The sequence below is a fragment of the Salvelinus fontinalis genome, chromosome 18 (genome assembly GCF_029448725.1).
Source record: "Salvelinus fontinalis isolate EN_2023a chromosome 18, ASM2944872v1, whole genome shotgun sequence".
NCBI lineage: Eukaryota > Metazoa > Chordata > Actinopteri > Salmoniformes > Salmonidae > Salvelinus > Salvelinus fontinalis.
In genome coordinates, this window is record NC_074682.1 from 27,812,549 (window position 1) to 27,830,589 (window position 18,041).

The 18,041-nt window shown below is 43.0% G+C and overlaps 2 protein-coding genes across 3 annotated transcripts; both read left to right on the plus strand.

The window, feature by feature from the left end:
• The first annotated feature begins 2,565 nt into the window (after nt 1-2,565).
• On the plus strand, nt 2,566-10,193 carry LOC129815911 (twinfilin-2-like). Of its 2 annotated transcripts, XM_055870121.1 has the most exons (11): nt 2,566-2,990; nt 4,272-4,349; nt 4,538-4,716; nt 5,228-5,323; nt 6,162-6,266; nt 6,450-6,464; nt 6,628-6,672; nt 8,748-8,873; nt 9,025-9,175; nt 9,265-9,386; nt 9,559-10,193. In XM_055870121.1, the coding sequence occupies exons 1-11, from the start codon at nt 2,966-2,968 to the stop codon at nt 9,724-9,726; spliced, it is 1,110 nt and encodes a 369-aa protein (XP_055726096.1). In that variant the 5' UTR covers nt 2,566-2,965; the 3' UTR covers nt 9,727-10,193. The 2 variants fall into 2 exon arrangements, with proteins under 2 accessions (XP_055726096.1, XP_055726098.1); XM_055870123.1 differs by lacking the exon at nt 6,450-6,464.
• Nucleotides 10,194-10,481: 288 nt separating this feature from the next.
• On the plus strand, nt 10,482-15,245 carry LOC129815922 (cytokine-inducible SH2-containing protein-like). The gene is made up of 3 exons (XM_055870135.1): nt 10,482-11,072; nt 13,176-13,348; nt 13,504-15,245. The coding sequence occupies exons 1-3, from the start codon at nt 11,053-11,055 to the stop codon at nt 14,010-14,012; spliced, it is 702 nt and encodes a 233-aa protein (XP_055726110.1). The 5' UTR covers nt 10,482-11,052; the 3' UTR covers nt 14,013-15,245.
• The last annotated feature ends 2,796 nt before the right edge of the window (nt 15,246-18,041 follow it).

Below are 18,041 nucleotides of genomic sequence, written 5' to 3' on the forward strand. Positions count from 1 at the left end.
TCCCGGTGCTGCCCCTTGTCCCGGTGCTGCCCCTTGTCCCGGTGCTGCCCCTTATTCCGGTGATGGTCCTTATCCAGGTGCTGCCCCTTGTTCTAGTGCTGCCCCTTGTCCCGGTGCTACCCCTTGTCCCGGTGCTGCCCCTTGTCCCGGTGCTAGCTGTTTATTTAGGGGAGGGTAGTGTTAGGGTGGTCATTAGAGGGGGTAGACAGAAGAGGGGAGTGACTATGGTGGTATGGGGACAGCGTCCTGAGCCGGAACCACCACCGTGGTCAACTGCCCACCCGGACCCTCCCCTGGACTTTGTGCTTGTGCGCCCGGCGTGCGCATCTTGAGGGGGGGGTACTGTAACAGTCCTGACCTGTTTTATGTTGTTTTTTATGTGTTTATGGTCAGGGCATGTGTTTTGGGTGGGCAGTCTATGTTATCTGTTTCTATGTTGGTTTCGGTTTGCCTGGTATGGCTCTTGATTAGAGGCAGGTGGTTTGCATTTTCCTCTAATCAAGAGTCATATTTAGGTAGGGCATTTTCACTGTTTGTTGGTGGGTGATTGTCTCTTGTGATGTCTTCGTTTGTGTTCGATATATTCACTTTTGGAGCTGTTGGGCTGTTCGTATGTTTCGATGTCCGTTCCTGTTCGTGAGTTTACGTTTGTCTATGTAAGTTTATGTTCAGGTTCCGTTGTACGTCGTTTTGTTATTTTGTAAGTTTTGAAAGTGTTTGTTTTCGTGTCATCAGTTTTCGTTATTAATAAATAAAGATGGCATATTTCCCGGACTCCGCATTTTGGTCAGAAGATCCTTCTCTCCTCACCTCTTCCGAGGATGAGGAGAGCGACAGCTATGACAACCTAACTAACCCTCAGAGAGTGCGATGAAAATAGCTGTTCTGGACGGGAAGCATTCTTTACCAATCAACACACTGCAGTTTAACTTAAATACATGATGTTTGCCAGTGCCTGCTCCAATATGGTGAGACACACACACAAACACTTTCATCAGCCAAACACTCACTCACTCAGACACGCTCAGACATTGTCTTTCACTGGCCCCTGCCAACCTCTACCCCCAAGCTCTCTGTTTCTCTTTTTGCAGGTGTTTTGGCTTCCCAGTGTAGGAGACTGATAAAGGAGTTGGGCCACAGAGAAACTGTCATCATCATTACCCAGCATGCCCTTTTCCTTTCATGTTGCTCTGAGTATGCAAATGCATAACACTGTGGACTCTTAATGGCTCCAGATAAAGTTGTATGCACACTAAGGCATTGGTGAAAGGGATTCCAATGTCGATTATCCCTGAGGAGAGCTGTCACTCTATACACTGATTGATTTGTCAAATAGGGAAGGTTACATAAGGGGAGCACTAGAGCTGTGGTTAGTTATTACAGTAGTTATTGTCCACTGTGACAGGTGCTTGTAGCCTGCAGATAAGTTGAGATACATTTTTATAAGAGTAGAGAAGACTTGAGGTGTACTACTGCCAAAAACTTGTTTAGATATCTTGTTTTTTTACTGTGATTCTGAGCAACCTTCCACATAATGTTAATAAGTGGAGAGTTATGTATGAACTTGTAACTTTTTTGATACAATGGCAAACTTCAATCAAGTGTAAATTTGAACTGCTGGTACATGTTTTATTGGGAATTCAATGTTAGTGTTTTTTGTACTGTTTATTCTGAAAGTATTCAAATGTTTTAACGTCTACTTTTTATGTCCTTAAGCTCTGGTGTTTTTCATTGGTGTGTGCATTCGTGTGTGCACATAAAGTGTATCTGTGTGTATAGTAGAGAGGGGGCCTCTGTTGAATAATGTATAGAACCTTGGAGCTTACTGAATTATGGATGATCCCATCACAGGTAACCTCACAGGTACACACTCATCTTCCTCTCACCACCTACATGTGTGTGTGTGTGTGTGTGTGTGTGTGTGTGTGTGTGTGTGTGTCTGTGTGTGTGTGTGTGTGTGTGTGTGTGTGTCTCTCTCTCTCTCTCTTTCTGTCTCTATCTTTCTCTCATACACACACTCACAATCAGACGTATTGCTTATGAAAGAGCTTTGTTCTTAGTTTTTGTACCTGGCCATTGTTTCGGTCCTTAAGTACTGACCATTGAAAAACCCACCATTCCTGCCCCTATGACATAATGCTTTGTAGACCTAAGCCTAAGTGTAATATCATAAGCCTATAGTCTACCTATAGCCTACTTTACCATTTAATGTTTAATTAACAATTAGGCTGGGATATGGAAATAGATAGCTTTTACATCAAAAGGTATCTGAGATTTATCAGTCAAGGGGAACAGTGCTTATCTCTCACATATTAAACGGGGTCTAATTACATTACAGTCTGTAGCCTACCAAAGGTGCAGTGTCGAAACTTTTGGATTAGCTTCATGCGGGGTGTCCCATTTCTGTGACCAGGTGGCTGGAATTTGAGATCTCTGCTGCGTCCGTGTGTGTTGAACCGATCCGGTTCACGATGTGCATGAGTGATAGATAATATGTCATTGCTGATGACACAGGGACAGACATCCAACAAAAGATAGAGACCCAAGGACAGTATATTTCACCTGCGGAGTTCTGAAAGATAACGTGTCTACTGCGCCTGCGTTGCCACTTGTCGCGGTGTATAGAAGCGCGTCGTTGGAGAGGTCCCACTCCTGTCAGGCGCTGTAAAGTGGTTGTCATTGATACACGAATCATTTTAGAGCAGTGGTTAAGGTGGCATATCCACTGACAGCCGCGTTATTACTCACCTGCCACAGGTCAGGTTTCACGCGTTAGGAATCCCCCAAGTCAGCCTTGGGGCTTTTATGTCACTTACGCTGAAGTTGGTTTAGGCCGAACTGTCTGCTGCCAGTACGGAGGATCCAACTGAGCAGCAACAGAGAGAGATAGAGGACACGTAGAGACTCACTCTAGAAGGCTACCTTGGAGGAGAGGATTTTGAAGCAGAAATCTTACTGCCAAAGGATGTCGCACCAGACTGGAATCCATGGTAAATGTCCTCTTGGGTAGGCCTAGACGCGCATGATATCATTGGAACGAATGATAGCTAGTGTTGTATTGTAGAGTGGAAAAGTGATTATTATCAATTACCAGTGCTCTCTCTTTGCGCTGTGCCATTGTGCGTTAAAGCTCTCCAATCGTGTAGTCCAACCGATCCGTTCTGAGTTATAAGAATTTGGTGTTGCAACAGAATTCGGGACATTCTGCGACACAACACTGTAATCTAATGTGATGTAATGTGATGGTAATTCATTCTTACTTTAACGGGAATGTTATGCCAGCTCGTGGTATTCAGATGGTGAGTGACACCTCGGGGCGCAGTCTGTGTGAATACGCTTATGGAGCCTCTAACCTTACTCACATAATCATCTTCATTGGAGTCTACATAATACCACACTTATAAACATTTAGTCCCATATAGAACCATTCATTTTTCTCCCATATGAGGGATATAATGTGAAACATTATTTGTCACTTTCCTAAAAGTATTGAACAGTTGGGATATTTCAAACCCTATACTTTTATGAGATGTACTGTATCTATGGGAATGTGTGTTTAGTTTATGGCTATGTGCGTATGTTTCAGCATGTGAGTAACTGGAGCTTGGGGCGGAAGCATACATCTCCGCTCTCTCACTTATCTCACCTGATCCTACATCATTTATGAGACTTCTGCTGTGTTTGGTAACCATGGTGAGAGAGAGGAGGCGTACAGTAAATCTTCTTAAAGAGAGGGAAACTCACTTTGTGTAATAACCCAAATTATGGGTTCAGTCCATTCGAAAGAGAACAACTTTCCCCAACCGGTATTAATTGTTCTGGGATCAGCTTGTTGTGTATAGACTCTATTCACTCCGTATCAGCTGTACAGTATCTCTGTGACCCCTGTCTATGTCACTTAAGGCGATACCGTGAGTGCCTGTCAGGGGATCAGATTTTCTCCCCGGTGTCTCAAGTTCTTACTGCCCCATCTCTCTCTCTCTTTCTTTCTCTTGCCATCTTCCTCTCCTCTCTCTCCCCGTCTCCCTCTCTCTCTCGCTTCCTTTCTCCCTTTCTCTTGATCTCTCTCTATCTCTGTTTCTACACCTCCCTTTCTCTGTCTCCCTCTCCACCCCCCACCCCGCTCTCTCTTTCTCCCTTTCTCTATATCTCTCTCCACCTCCCTATCTCTTTCTCTCTGTCTCCCTATACATCTCTCTGTCTCCCTCTCTCTCTGCCCCCCCCCCCCCCCCCCCCTCCTTGTCTCTCTCTTGTCTAACATACCATTGTAGCATCGGATGAACTGAAGGACTTCCTGTCCAGGGTGAGGGGAGGGACCATCAGAATAGCAAAAATTGTCATCAGAGATGGTAAGTATGGGTGTTGTATGTACACAGTATGTGAAGTCTAGAACCAAGACTGAGTAAAGAGTACCTGTTTATCTACCAATTGTCTGATGTTCTAAACCTGATCCACTGGGGACTGGCAACTATTTAAATGTGAGGACTGTGCTCAAAGAGGAGAGTTTGATATGAGTATTTCTCTGTCCGTCTTCCAGAGGAACTGGTGCTAGGCTCATACAGAGAACCTGCAAAGAGCTGGGACAAGGACTATGATCACTTCCTCCTTCCTCTGCTGGTGGCTCAGGAGCCCTGCTACATCCTGTACCGCCTTGACTCCCAGAATGCACAGGGCTATGAATGGATCTTCATCGCTTGGTCACCTGATCAATCACCAGTACGTAAATACTAAGACCACACATCTCTATTTGCAGTCAACATTGAATTACATTATGCCAGCTTGCAATACTATACAAATCACCAGAACAAAATGACGGTTGTGTTTTATTGTCACATACACCGGTGAGGTGCAATGAAATGTGTTGTTTTACAAGGTCAGCCATCGTGTTACAGCTCCCCTAGAGCAAATTACTGTTAAGTCCCTTGCTCAAAATCGACAGATTTTTCACCTCGTATGCTCAAGTATTCGACTGCAAGCCTTTCGTTTACTGGCACAACGCTCTAACCGCTAAGCTACCTGCAATGCTCTAACCGCTAGGCTACCTGCAACGCTCTAACCGCTAGGCTACCTGCAACGCTCTAACCGCTAGGCTACCTGCCATGCTCTAACCGCTAGGCTACCTGCCTCGATCATGCATACAGTTTATACACATTTTCTGTAAAACATGCACATGCAGTGCACTACCCAGTGTTCAGTGTTCTTTCCTCATCCGCTATGCCCCCTGTAGGTGAGGGAGAAGATGGTCTACGCTGCCACCCGTGCCACATTAAAGAAGGAGTTTGGCGGAGGCCACATCAAGGATGAGATGTTTGGCACAGTTGAGGTCTGTGGTCTGGAATCATCAAATCCAAAACACTTTTATTTGACTTTGGTTTAACTGACTTGTGGGTTAACCCTATCAATCCCCGGCCTTTGAAATAACCTCCCTTCTCCCCCTTTATTTTCTGCATATTGGAACATTTGACTCACTCCACAGCATACAAATGTTCCTACTCTGTTCAGGAGGTCCAGGGCCAGGGGTTAAGATGCTTACTTGACAACAACCACTGCAGAGTCCACAGAGTAGAGCAAAGTTCCACATTCCATTTGGGTAGACTAGACACAAGAGAGCAGTTGATGAAGGAGGGGTTAAATGAGGTCTTGACCTCATGAGGTCAGAAGATTATCATGTGAAGACACTACAGTCAGTGACTGATGTCACCCAGTTAGTTGCCTTTTCTGTCTATATATCAGCCTCCAATCAGTCAAATCACTATGTGATTGACAGCTCATGGCAACAGCTGATCACAGCCCTTCCTCAGTGGCCTCATCTACCTCCTTACATATGTAGGAGCTTAATCTGTTGCAGGACAACGTTCCGGCAATGCAGGAAATGTAAAACTTATTGTGTATTTGCATTTTAAAAGGCTTCTGAAGTTTGTCATTTCCACTTTGAAATTTCCCCTACGAAACATGTATCAACCCCTACAAAAATGTCCATTATTATAATCCACATAATAATTCACATTTTCTGTTGCTGTAAGATTATTTTCATGCTGTAGGAAACTGACTCAAATTAAGAGTTAAGATGATGTATGATAAATTGGATAGGAGCCCTCTTTTTGTGAATAAAGTATGTTGGGCTTGTTCAGCGAATCACTTCCTGGGTCCTGTGTCCACAGGAAGACCTGTGTTTCCAGGGGTACCTGCGTCACATGTCCTCCTGCTCCTCCCCTGCACCTCTCACAGTAGCGGAGCAGGAGCTGCAGCGAATAAAAATAACAGAGGTAAAGCAAAGGGGAGTGACTGTGCTATATATCCACCAATTAGTATATTATTTTCAGTGCATATTACAAACATATACGATGAAGGCTACTAATGTGAGATAATGTATCTTGTTATACCTTTGTATGATGTGTAGTACATATTGTCATCCATATGTGTTTGTGTCTCTGTAATGTGCCATCCAGGACAAGGTTGTATGGGTAAGCTAGGGTTCTTCTCTCAGTATTTTCACGTGTGTATGTGTGTGTGTCTGAGCATCTGGTTCAGGTGTATGTAGGCAATGAGTGCAAGTATGTGTGCATGTGTGTGAGAGAAAAAAAAGAGAAAGAGATTAAACATTGTTTGTCCATTATATGCCCACAGGATGAGCGTAGAAGGTTAAGCAACACTCCTAGAGGACGAGCAAAGGTTTGTCCCGCCCTCTCATCTTCAACTCTGTACTAAAGACCTTTAAAAGTGGCACTCCAGTCTCCTTTTCAACTCATTTAACAAAAGGCACATCTCAATAGTTGGTCCAGGTAAGTCATGACATTGCACATGTGGGGGGGTGGGCCTTTCCTCTTTTGTTCTCTATTGCTCCTCTATTGTTCCTGAAGCAAGGGGGAGGCCGATGACATCACGACTTCCCATCAGACCAACTCCTTGAATGCCCTACTCCTTGAACTTTGCAGTTATGTCGAAAAAACACTATTTAGCTCAAAACATATTTTTCTACCCTTTAGTGTGCATACTGTATTGTATTTTCAACAGTAAAAGTTCAAAATCCTCTGGAGGATGTCTTTAAAAAGAGGCTTGCTCCTCATCTTTAAGCCACATTTTATAACTATGTTTTCTAGAGGTCTACCGATTATGATTTTTCAATGCCAAAACAGATTATTGGAGGACCGAAAATAGCCGATACCGATTAATCGGCCGATTTTTATATATATATATATATATATATATATATATATTTGTAATAATGACAATTACAACAATACTGAATGAACACTTTTATTTTAACTTAATATAATACATAAATACAATCAATTTAGTCTCAAATAAATAATGAAACATGTTTGGTTTAAATAATGCAAAAACACAGTGTTGGAGAAGAAAGGAAAAGTGCAATATGTGCCATGTAAAAAAGCTAACGTTTAAGTTCCTTGCTCAGAACATGAGAACATATGAAAGCTGGTGGTCTTCAATATTCCCAGTTAAGAAGTTTTAGGTTGTAGTTATTATAGGAATTATAGGACTATTTCTCTATACCATTTGTATTTCATATACCTTGACTATTGGATGTTCTTATAGGCACTATAGTATTGCCAGCCTAATCTCGGGAGTTGATAGGCTTGAAGTCATAAACAGCGCAGTGCTTCAAGCATTGCGAAGAGCTGCTGGCAAACGCAGGAAAGTGCTGTTTGAATGAATGCTTAAGAGCCTGCTGCTACCTACCACCGCTCAGTCAGACTGCTCTATCAAATCATAGACTTAATTATAATATAATAAACACACAGAAATACGAGCCTTAGGTCATTAATATGGTCAAATCCGGAAACGATCATTTCGAAAACAAAACGTTTAATCTTTCAGTGAAATACGGAACCGTTCCGTATTTTATCGAACGGGTGGCATGCCTAAGTCTAAATAGTGCTGTTACATTGCACAACCTTCAACGTTGTCATAATTATGTAAAATTCTGGCAAATTAATTACGGTCTTTGTTAGGAAGAAATGGTCTTCACACAGTTCACAATGAGCCAGGTGGCCCAAACTGCTACATATACCCTGACTCTGTTGCACAGAACGCAAGAGAAGTGACACAATTTCCCTAGTTAATATTGCCTGCTAACACTCACTTATTTTAACTACATATGCAGGTTTAAAAATATATACTTCTGTGTATTGATTTTAAGAAATGCATTGATGTTCATGGTTAGGTACATTTGTGCAACGATTGTGCTTTTTTCGCGAATGTGCTTTTTTTAAATCATCACCAGTTTGGCGAAGTTGAAGCAGGCTGTGATTAGATGGTAAATTAACAGGCACCACTTTGATTATATGCAACGCAGGACAAGCTAGTTAACTACACATGGTTGATGATATTACTAGGTTAACTAGTGATTATGTTAAGATTGATTGTTTTTTATAAGTTTAATGCTAGCTAGCAACTTACCTTGGCTCCTTGCAGCCACAAGGTCCTTTTGATGCTGCACTCGCGTAACAGGTGGTCAGCCTGCAACGCAGTCTCCTCGTGGATTGCAATGTAATCGGCCAAATTCGGTGTCCAAAAATGCAGATTACCGATTGTTATGAAAACTTGAAATCAGCCATAATTGGTCGGCCTCTACTGTTTCCACCTGCATCTCTTTATTGATTTGTGTAGTTGATAACAACTTCTCCTCCTGCAGTACCTTGTTCCTTATAGTTTATGTAGGAATAGATTATTGATTTGTGTTATGCAGAGACTGTGGTTTTATGGCTATATGTCGGCCCCTACAGGTGACAATGGAGTTTGGTTTGGACAAAAGGCACCAGACTCTTACAGGCCTGGTGTTCCCTCTACAGGAGGAGGCCAAACGCGCTCTGCAGCAACTCAAACAGAAACGTATCAACTACATACAGCTGGTGAGCAGGCCTCACGTAACAAACATACAAAACAAAGTCAAACAAAACATGCAACAAACATTCTCTATCTTTTGCTCACACGCAGGTACGCACAAGCACACACACACTCAGTATACACACTCAGTATTGTGATTTTTTGTGTGTGTCTCAGAAGTTGGACACAGAGAAAGAGACAGTCGAGCTGGTCCACACCAACCCCACAGAGACTCGTGAGCTTCCCTACAGAATCCCTACAGACACACCCAGATACCATTTCTTCATCTTCAAACACTCCCACCAAGGACAGCAACAGGAGGCTCTGGGTCAGTATCACACACACACACACATTATACGCAATTAAAGGTTATAGGATCTCTCATAATCCTTCTCTCTCTCTCTCTCTCTCTCTCAGTGTTCATCTACTCCATGCCAGGGTATAGCTGTAGCATTAAGGAGCGGATGTTGTACTCCAGCTGTAAGAACCCGCTACTGGATGAGGTGGAGAGAGACTACCATCTAGATATCGCCAAAAAGGTTCAACAATTACACAACCTCCAAGTTACCCATCTTTAATGTACCTTATAATATCAGACTGTCATATCACAGTGTGCATGTATACTGATCTTTTCCAACCATGTTCCTTCTTTCTCCCTCTTCCCTTTTTCTCTCGCATGTGGTGTGTGTGTGTGTGTGTGTGTGTGTACAGATTGAGATTGACGGTGGGGATGGGCTGACGGAGGAGTTTCTTTATGAGGAGGTCCATCCCATCGAACACACTCTGAAGCAGGTGTTCGCCAAGCCACGTGGGCCAGGGGGGAAGAGGGGCAACAAGCGCCTCGTCAAGGGGGCCGGAGAGAACGGGGAAGAGAGCTAGAGAGTGACAGGAACAGACTCACACCCAAACCTCCACGTATAAACTGGCCTCTTCTCAACTGTCTGTTTCTTACCTTGTGGATCTGATAGTGCTTATTTTAAGATAAAGCAACGTCTCAAAGTCTATTTTTTATGTTATGCAACATTACTTGTATGTTCGCTTTTTCCACGCTGTCCATCGTTTCACCATCAGTGCCCTGGGCCCCATACTAAAAGACACATCACCTTGCCCTTCCCCGAAAGGACTGATCACAGTCAGATGAAGGTTGAAGCATGTCAGGATGCTCATTATTTTACATCATCTTCCAATAAATAAAAAATGATGTATATTTAATTTGTCTTTGTTTTTACTAAATGTTTGGGTAATAGGGGATACAACAAGGGACGATCAAGTGTTAAATAAAATAATGTGTGAATGTGTGTTTGTACATACCACAGTGATAATCTGAATGAGGTCAAATTATGTCTGAGAAAGATTTTTTTGAATGGAAATGAACCTCCTCTACCTGATATGCTTGCATATCGTTGATTGTTTGTCCTGTAAAACAGAACGTATAAATTAAAGAAGTAAAATTGGAGACGTATTTGTTTGTAAACACTCATTTAAACAACGAATAGGTTTACAAACGGTAATCACAAAGTTAAAGAATCAACAGTAGCCTATGAAACCTTATGAGGGAAGGCGGAGCATTATACGGGAGGGGCACTGTCAGCTAAGGTCAATTTCAGTCAGCTTTCCTGGAAAGTGCTCTACTTAGAAGTCATCCGCTGCGCATTAGGCGTACTGGTGATACCAGCTGAGCCTCTTCCATACCCCTGGCGCGAGGCTGAAAAGGAAACTCGAGCACGCGCCGGAGCAAATCGAAACGCAGCGCAGTTCCGCGAAACAGGGTGGGCACAGGACAGATGCGGCCCCTGCCGCTGCGGCGCTGAAATACAAAGCCATTATTGGAATTAGATTCCTAGAACTCCCGTCAACCCGCAACACTGAATTTACAAGAGGCGTTCTCACCGTCTTTCCGTAGAATAGAATAACAACAGTGTCTGGTGAGCGGATTACTCCGCTGGACTTCACCCTCTATTTTTTCGGAGGTTGAAACTGACACGTTGGAGATTTTATAGTTATGACCAAAATAAATTTGGATTATTTTACATTTTGAAAAAATTCTGAAAAGTCTATTTAGTTAATGAGATTACTTTTGTTTTTCGGGTTATTGGCGCCATGACAACGTCAACTCGGTGACTGTTCCTACAGTATATAATAATCACTGGCTTTATTGGATAATTGTATAAACACACAGGCCAAAATGTTTAAACTGGATTCATAATGATTTCTTGTGTTCAAAGGTAAGTTGAATTTGTTGTTGGCACAATTAGGCTACATGCACTAATTTTAATTTCACAATTTGGCTGTGCTGAGAAAATCAAATGTAGCCACGTTTTGACATCACATGTAGGAAATTAAGGAACATTCAGCACAGAGTTTATTCGTTGTGTACCAGACAGTGTGGAACAAAGCCAGGAGAATGAAGTGTTTAGGATTTATATGAGTTCATATTCGAAGATTATAAATTAGGCCTATAGTCAAAAAAATGTCTGCCTGTGACAGTTGTAGCCTAGGCTGAAAGTTTGAATGTGGATGGACTTTTTCTCCGTGCAAAATTGAAGGTATTTCGGGTCAAGAATTCATCATGGGATTTGACCTTGTTACCTACATTATTTGTATATCATAGGTAATAATAGGTTAGCAATAATCTTGGATCCTAAACGTTTTGTTAAACGTTATTTTAGTTGTGTCGCCCCTTTGGAGAAGCTATAATTATGATTTCTTTGATAATTTATTTATACAATTGCTTTCAATCTGTGCTCAATTAATTTTAAGTCATGAAGATGATAACTACATATGGTTACCAACGCACAACGTCTCCTTGCTCCTCGGATGGATACACAAGTGTAATGGCTGCGCTCAATACAATGACACTTACAAATGTAGATTCTTCAAACACCCCCAAACAGGGTGTAACGTCTTTCGTCGGTGGAAAGAGAGGACGTTTCCATATTTATTGGAATACTTTTTCAATACGAACAAAAACAATAAACAGACGAAAACCAACGACGCTACAGTCCTGAACTAGTGAACACATGAACGCACAAACAGGAACAATCACCCACAAACCAATAGTGAAAACAAGCAGCCTAAATATGGTTCCCAATCAGAGACAACTGATTGAGAACCATATCAGGCCAATAAGACAAACCTAACCTATAAACATAGAACATAGACTATACCCACCCAGCTCACGTCCTGACCAACTAAATAAAGACAAAACAAAGGAAATAAGGTCAGGAACGTGACACAGGGAAACAGGTCAATCAAAGGTGTTGTCACGTGCTTCACTAAGGCAGTAATGTATCTTATAACTTTACAACAAGGGTTGTAAAAAGTATATGGGTAAAACGAAGCGCGAACTAAAAAGTAAGAATCTGAGCATAGCACCTATTAGGTGCAAAAACTCGACGTATCCAGTTACGGGCCATTTTTTGGAAGCAAACCACTCTCTATTTTGTGCCTTTGCTATATTGGTATCCCTAGGAGAGGGTGTGACCTTGACAATTTATTGTTAAATCGAGAGGCCGCCTGGATCTTTACTTTAAAGATACATTCGGTCTCAACGTAGAGTTTGATCTGAAGCCATTCTTGTGATTCTTATGTTTTTGCTATCCATTGTAAATAATGTTTGTATTCCTATGTAGCCAAATTGTATCTATGATCATATGTTATCCATTCATGCTTTTTATATGTTCTATTTATATGTGTAAATCAACCAATGAAATTAAGCCACAGCCAGCCATGATTACAGACACCTGTGTGCCCTTTCAATCTCTATCAACTAGTGACCTGCAGTGTTTGTCATTACACCCTGATGAAGACATCAAGGCTGTCAAATGTTGGTTATGGTTATTAAATTATTGCATCTGAGTACCTAGAGTGTACCTAGAGTGTGCCGCTTTTCTTTTTCACTACACATGGTTAACATAAAGGCACATGGTTAAGTCAAAGTTGATAAAGAAAGGAGGAAAATCATCTTCTTTACACATTCCCCACATTTTATGTTATTTATGTTATAGCAGCATCATTGCCTTCGGGCCTCTGCTGACAGTTTAACAAAGTGCCTCCTAAGGGTTCATATACCACCATTTGCCAAGTTATGGAAGACTAGGGCGGAAAAAGTGCTCATGAAGCTTGCTTTGTGTTTGATGTTTAGGGAAAATCGTGACTGGTGAAAATCTGTGAATATCATACTACTTATATGACAACATTGTGGGGTGGAAATCACAATCCTTTTGCCACCCCTAGATGTGACATATGTTTCTGTCACCATAGCAACTACTGTGGCATAACCTATCCAATCCAGGCACAAAATTATAGATTCTTTCCTCCTACCTCAGGGCTCTGTTGCGAGGGCCGCCTTCGGATATGATTGCTAGGATGATGAGCAGCATGCAGCAGAATTATGGTGAGAGAGGAGATTTGTGTTGTCAGAACCCAACTGCCCCTCTCTATGACCCTACAGAGGACCTCTGCTGCATCACCACCACCTTCCAGTACCTGCAGAACTCAGGTATGCCTACTAGCACCCCCCCCCACCCCACCCTTATGTGTATGTGTGTATGTTTACATGTGTAAGCATGTGTGTGTGTTTCAGCGTTAAAGTCTGCATGTAATGGAGATAATATGGGACACAATAGTAACATGTGGGTCTGTTTCTGCCTCCAGGTTGGTACTGGGGGTCAATTTCAGCCAGAGAGGCTCGAGACGCTCTCCTGAAGGTGTCAGTGGGAACCTTCCTGGTACGCGACAGCAGCCACCCTCTCTACATGCTGACTCTGTCAGTGAAGACGGCCTGTGGCCCCACCAACGTACGCATAGAGTACAGTGGGGGTCACTTCCGTCTGGATTCCAGCTCCCCAGGCCCCCCTCACTTGCTGTCTTTCCCTGACGTCTGCAGCCTGGTGCAACACTACGTTGGCTCAGGCCAGACACAACAGGGCAAGAGAGTGGAGTCAGAGGGCCCTCCAAAACCTAATGCCAAACCCAGCCCTTCCCAGCCCTCAGCGAAGGACAATGCAGTACTGCTCAAGCTGATGCGTCCCCTGCCACAGGCCTTCCCCTCTCTCCAGCACCTCACACGCCTCACCATCAACTGCCAAATCGACTGTATTGACCAGCTGCCCCTGCCACGCCCACTGGTGCGCTACCTGCAGGACTACCCTTTCCAGGTATGAGGGTCCTCTGGCAGCCATCCCTGCCCAAGGAAGGGCACACAGGAGGCCCAGGGACCTCCCAGTGAGGGTTAAAGGTTAGGACCTTATGCTTATAGGGTCAGAGATAGCTTCTGACTCAGCTCAGCTGGACAGTGGAGTGTGGAAAGCAAAGTGCAGTGTTGCCTTTGGAAGAGTAGGACTATAAAGTCTCACTGGGCCTTGGGCTGCTCGTACAGACATCCATGAACCAGACACCATTTATACTGTTTACTTTAATATTAATATAATTACATTTTATGGATTTTGTGTCTATTGTTTAAAATCTCTTTTATAGTAAAAAAATGATGTCTCTTCTACGTCTTTTGTCTGACCCATAATCTATTGTAAACCGTCACTAACAGACTGTTACAGAGTAGCAGTAGCCAGGAAAAAAGAGGAATTACTTCAGCAGGAATGAACAGGAATTTTAGGTATAATAATAATAAAACCGTTCTTAGACTTTGCTGCAGTACTCCATGTCATCTATCACAGATGGAAGGATGCTGGTGAAAAAACAGCGAGTGATCTTGATATTGTAAGATTTTAATTATTGATCAAAAATCTATGTGTTTTGTGTTTTGTGTAAACAGGTTTCGTAAACAGTCACATGGGGAAATTATTAGCATTAAGCCTATTGCTGGGAGCATTTCCATGGAACATTATGCCTGAGTTGGTTTCCAAGAGGTGAATTTGACTAGTGCTAAGAAAGCCTCTTATCAGGATTAGAGCCAGAGCAATGGTCATTAATACACGAAAAGAGGACAGTGTACAGACACACACACACACACACACACACACACAAAGAGGGGCAAACAAACACACACACACATACAAACAGACACACATACAAACACAGACACATATGTGCATAACATACACACATAGCATTGTGAAGCATTACAGACAGGCTGAACTTATTGTCAACCATTGTTTAGCGAGCTGTTTCCAATAATTCAAAATGAGTTGTCTATCACATCTTTTGTATGTATGCTATGGTACCAATGATGTACTGTGCATTCAGAAAGTATTCAGACCCTTTCACTTTTTCCACATATTGTTATGTTACAGGCTTATTCTAAAATGTATAAAATCATTTTTTTCTCATCAATCTTCACACAATACCCCATAATGACAAAGTGAAAACAGGTTTTTAGAAATGTTTGCAAATGTATAAATAATAAAAACAGAAATACCTTATTTACATAGGTATTCAGACTCCTTGCTATGAGACTCGACATTTGTAGGTGTATTTGTATTCATTAGGGATCCCCATTTGCTGTTGCCAAGGCAGCAGCAACTTTTCCTGTGGTCCAAACACATTAAAGCACTTACAAGCACCCACTCCAATTTGCAAACCGCCCCAACAGATCCACAGATGATGCAATCTTCATTGCACTCCACACTGCCATTTCACACCTGGACAAAAGGAACAGCTATGTGAGAATGCTATTCATTGACTACAGCTCAGCGTTCAACACCATGGTGCCCTCAAAGCTCATCAATAAGCTAAGGACCCTGGGACTAAACACCTCCCTCTGCAACTGGATCCTGGACTTCCTGACCGGCCGCCCCCAGGTGGTAAGGGTAGGTAACAACACATCCGCCACGCTGATCCTCAACACGGGGGCCCCTCAGCGGTGCGTGCTCAGTCCCCTCCTGTACTCCCTGTTCACTCATGACTGCACGGCCAGGCACGATTCCAACACCATAATTTCATTAAGTTTGCCGATGACACAACAGTGGTAGGCCTGATCACCGACAACAATGCAACAGCCTATAGGGAAGAGGTCAGAGACCTGGCAGTGTGGTTCAATGACAACAACCTCTCCCTCAATGTCATCAAGCCAAAGGAGGTGATTGTGGACTACAGGAAAAAGAGGACCGAGCACTCCCCCATTCTCATCGACGGGGCTGTAGTGGAGCAGGTTGCGAGCTTCAAGTTCCTTGCCGTTCTCATCACCAACCAAATAACATGGTCGAAACACACTAAGACAGTCGTGAAGAGGGCAAGGCAAAACCTATTCCCCCTCAGGAGACTGAAAATATTTTGCATGGGTCCTCAGATCCTCAAAAGGTTTTACAGCTGCACCATCGCGAGCCTCCTGATGGGTTGCATCACTGCCTGGTATGGCAACTACTCCGTCTCCTACCGCAAGGCACTACAGAGGGTAGTGCGTGAACGGCCCAGCACATCACCGGAGCCAAGCTTCCTGCCATTCAGGACCTCTATACCAGGCAGTGTCAGAGGAAGGCCCTAAAATTGTCAAAGACTCCAGCCACCCTAGTCATAGACTGTTTTCTCTGCTACCGCACGGCAAGCGGTACCGGAGTGCCAAGTCTAGGTCCAAGAGGCTTCTAAACAGCTTCTTCCCCCAAGCCATAAGATTCCTGAACAGCTAATCAAATGGCCAGACTATTTGCATTGCCCTCTTCTTCTACGCTGCTGCTACTCTCTGTTATTATCTATTCATAGTCACTTTAATAACTCTATCTACCTGTGCATATTACTTCAAGTACCTCAATGCCACCGGTGCCCCCGCAGGTAGCCTAGTGGTTAGAGCAATGGGCCAGTAGCCAAAAGGTTGCTAGATCGAATCCCCGAGCTGACAAGGTAAAAATATGTTGTTCTGCCCCTGAACAAGGCAGTTAACCCACTGTTCCTAGGCCGTCATTGTAAATAAGAATGTGTTTTTAACTGACTTGCCAAGTTAAATAAAGGTTAAATAAAATAAATAAATAAAATAAAAATGTACTCTGTACTGGTACCCCCTGTATATAGCCCTGCTTTTGTTTTTTTCTGCTGCTCTTTATTTATTTGTTATTCTTATCTCTTACTTTTTTTTGAGCTATTTTCTTAAAACTGCATTGTTGGTTAAGGGCTTGTAATGATTTCACTGTTGTATTCGGCGCATGTGACAAATAAATGTGATTTGATCTATGAACGTTTGAACATCTGGCCATGTACTCTTATAATCTCCACCGAGCACAGCCAGAAGAGGGCTGGCCACTCCTCAGAGCCTGGTTCCTCTTTAGGTTTCTTCCTAGGTTCCTGCCTTCCTAAGGAGTTTTTCCTAGCCACCGTGTCTCTATATCTGAATTGCTTGCTGTTTGGGGTTTAAGGCTGGGTTTCGGTATTAGCACTTTGTGACATCTGCTGATGTAAAAAGGGCTTTATAAAAAAAGGTGATTGATAGAAGAATGCAAGGCCTTTGACTCTAGCCAAATATTGGAGTAAAGGAGCCTAACATTACGCCTTAGTCCAAGGACCTTACATGTTCTGTTTAAAGGGAGAATTTGCTCTGGAAGCCAAAACAGCCAAATACTCCTTCATAGAGACTGGATAGAGACTGGACGGATTGGCGTTTGGGGGGGGGGGGGGGGGGGGGGGGTGATGTCTAGGGCTTTACAGGACTAATAAAATAATTGAAACTCGGTAGGCCATGACTGGCCTCACACTCCCGTACAGTAGGTGGCGGTGTAGGCACCTTAAACGTTGGATGCGATCCGCTAACCTAATCTCAAAGAAGAAGAAGCCTTTGTCCACTGATTGAGGTGTAATGTAACTGTCAGGGTTTCCTCCCTCTTTATGGACACTGACTGAGAGTCATGATCAAGGGCTTTTTTTATTTAACTAGGCAAGTCAGTTACGAACAAATTCTTATTAACAATGACGGCCTACCCCAGCCAAACCTGGACGACGCTGGGCCAATTGTGCGCCGCCCTATGGTACTCCCAATCACGGCCAGATGTGATATAGCCTGGATTAAAACCAGTGACTGTAGTGACGCCTCTTGCACTGAGATGCAGTGCCTTAGACCGCTGCGCCACTCGGGCTACCTTTACCAATTTCTTAGTAGGGACTTTTAAAAACCTTTATACTCCATCAGTGCAATTATCATTCATCATAATGATCAATTAACTATGATCATTATTATTAATAATCATAATTATCACCATGGAAATAGATTATTTGAGAATCAATTCATTTGTTGGTGTTTTTGCCAAGGTCCA